Source organism: Oreochromis aureus, linkage group 16 (assembly GCF_013358895.1).
Source record: "Oreochromis aureus strain Israel breed Guangdong linkage group 16, ZZ_aureus, whole genome shotgun sequence".
Classification (NCBI taxonomy): domain Eukaryota; kingdom Metazoa; phylum Chordata; class Actinopteri; order Cichliformes; family Cichlidae; genus Oreochromis; species Oreochromis aureus.
In genome coordinates, this window is record NC_052957.1 from 28814793 (window position 1) to 28816319 (window position 1527).

The following is a 1527-nucleotide window of genomic DNA, read 5'->3' on the forward strand; positions in this document are numbered from 1 at the left end:
GTGTGACGGACTTTCAGAGGAGGCTTAAGCCACCTGATAAAAACCTTCGACACACTCTGACTGCTCACTGTGTAAGTTTGAAGATGATGATGACGATGTCTTTAAATTAAAATGACACAACCCAGGGTGCTTGGTGGTGCAGTTTTGAGTCTTCTTTTTCCACCTATACTGGTCATGTTTCCCTCTTTATATGATAAAACATAGTTTTCAAGAATTAATGGATGAAAAAAGTCAATGTTACCTATATAACTCTTGATGGTTTTGTAGAAATTGACAAGTATAGATATGTTTATTTTTACATTATGTTCATAGTATATATTCTAATAATCTGCTGTAATTCTACAATTTTGTATCTCATTTGTATTCATCAAAATCTCCATGAGCCTATGTACATTTTCATTGCAGCTTTGCTGTTGAATTGTGCTCTTTACTCTACAGCTGTTTACCCTAAATATCTCATTGACTTTTTATCTGAAAAACAGGTCATATCCTATTCGGCATGTCTTTTTCAGTATTTTCTGTTTTACAGTCTAGCTTGCTCAGAGTTTTTCCTCTTGGCAGCCATGGCCTATGACAGATATGTGGCTATATGCAAACCTCTTCAATATCCAACCATCATGAGAAAAAAGACTGTGAGTATTTTCCTGTTCATAGCTTGGCTTGTGCCTGCATTTCATATTACAATCCCAGCAATAGGGAGTGCTAAAGCTAAATTGTGTTCCTTTTATTTAAATGAAACATTTTGTAACAATAGAATTTATACTCTTCAGTGTTTAAGATCAGAATTTTTTGCTGCCTTTGGTTTGGTTTGTTTGCTCGATCTTGGAATACTCCCTCTGTTATTCATACTTTACACATACACAAAAATATTCTTAATGTCTTATCGAAGTTGTAAAGAAATTAGGAAGAAAGCTGCAGAGACCTGTTTACCCCACCTGTCAGTTTTAATTAGCTTTTCCTGTTTAGGTTGCTATGATGTAGTTATAGCCCGAGTGGAATCAGATTTTCCAAAAACTGCACGCTTAATAATGACATTACAACTAGCTTTGTATCATCCTTTGTTTAATCCATTTGTATATGGGCTTAAAATGAAGGAAATTTTTAAACACCTGAAAAGGTTGTTTTCTCCACCCCCCAAAATTTGATGCATTAATTCTGAATTGTTAAGATTCTTAAGCTATTTTTAAAATAGTTTTATTAAATATTAAAGTCCTGAACTTGATTTATTCTCTGTTTTTTGCATCATTGTTATAAATTTAAGCTGCAGAATTTAAACCTGTTTTTACCTGTTTTTTGATCACAATTTCCCTTGTATATGTTCATTGTAACATAAATATGTTATGCTTCTTCATCAGTTAACTGTATACAGCAATATTCTTACTGTAACTCAAACTAAATAAGCATTGTGGGGAGTTTCAAGATGTTTTAGTGGAGGAAATATACTACCACTAAATAAGAACTGTTTTATGTTTGATGACACAATTTACAAATAACAAAAGTTATTTCTTCATGGTACTTTCAGTGTTT

At 32.7% G+C, this 1527-nt stretch overlaps 1 protein-coding gene across 1 annotated transcript; it reads left to right on the forward strand.

Moving 5' to 3' along the window:
- The first annotated feature begins 221 nt into the window (after positions 1-221).
- Positions 222-1145, forward strand: LOC116324322 (olfactory receptor 2AT4-like). Its single transcript, XM_039599783.1, has one exon. The coding sequence runs from the start codon at positions 222-224 to the stop codon at positions 1143-1145; it is 924 nt and encodes a 307-aa protein (XP_039455717.1).
- The last annotated feature ends 382 nt before the right edge of the window (positions 1146-1527 follow it).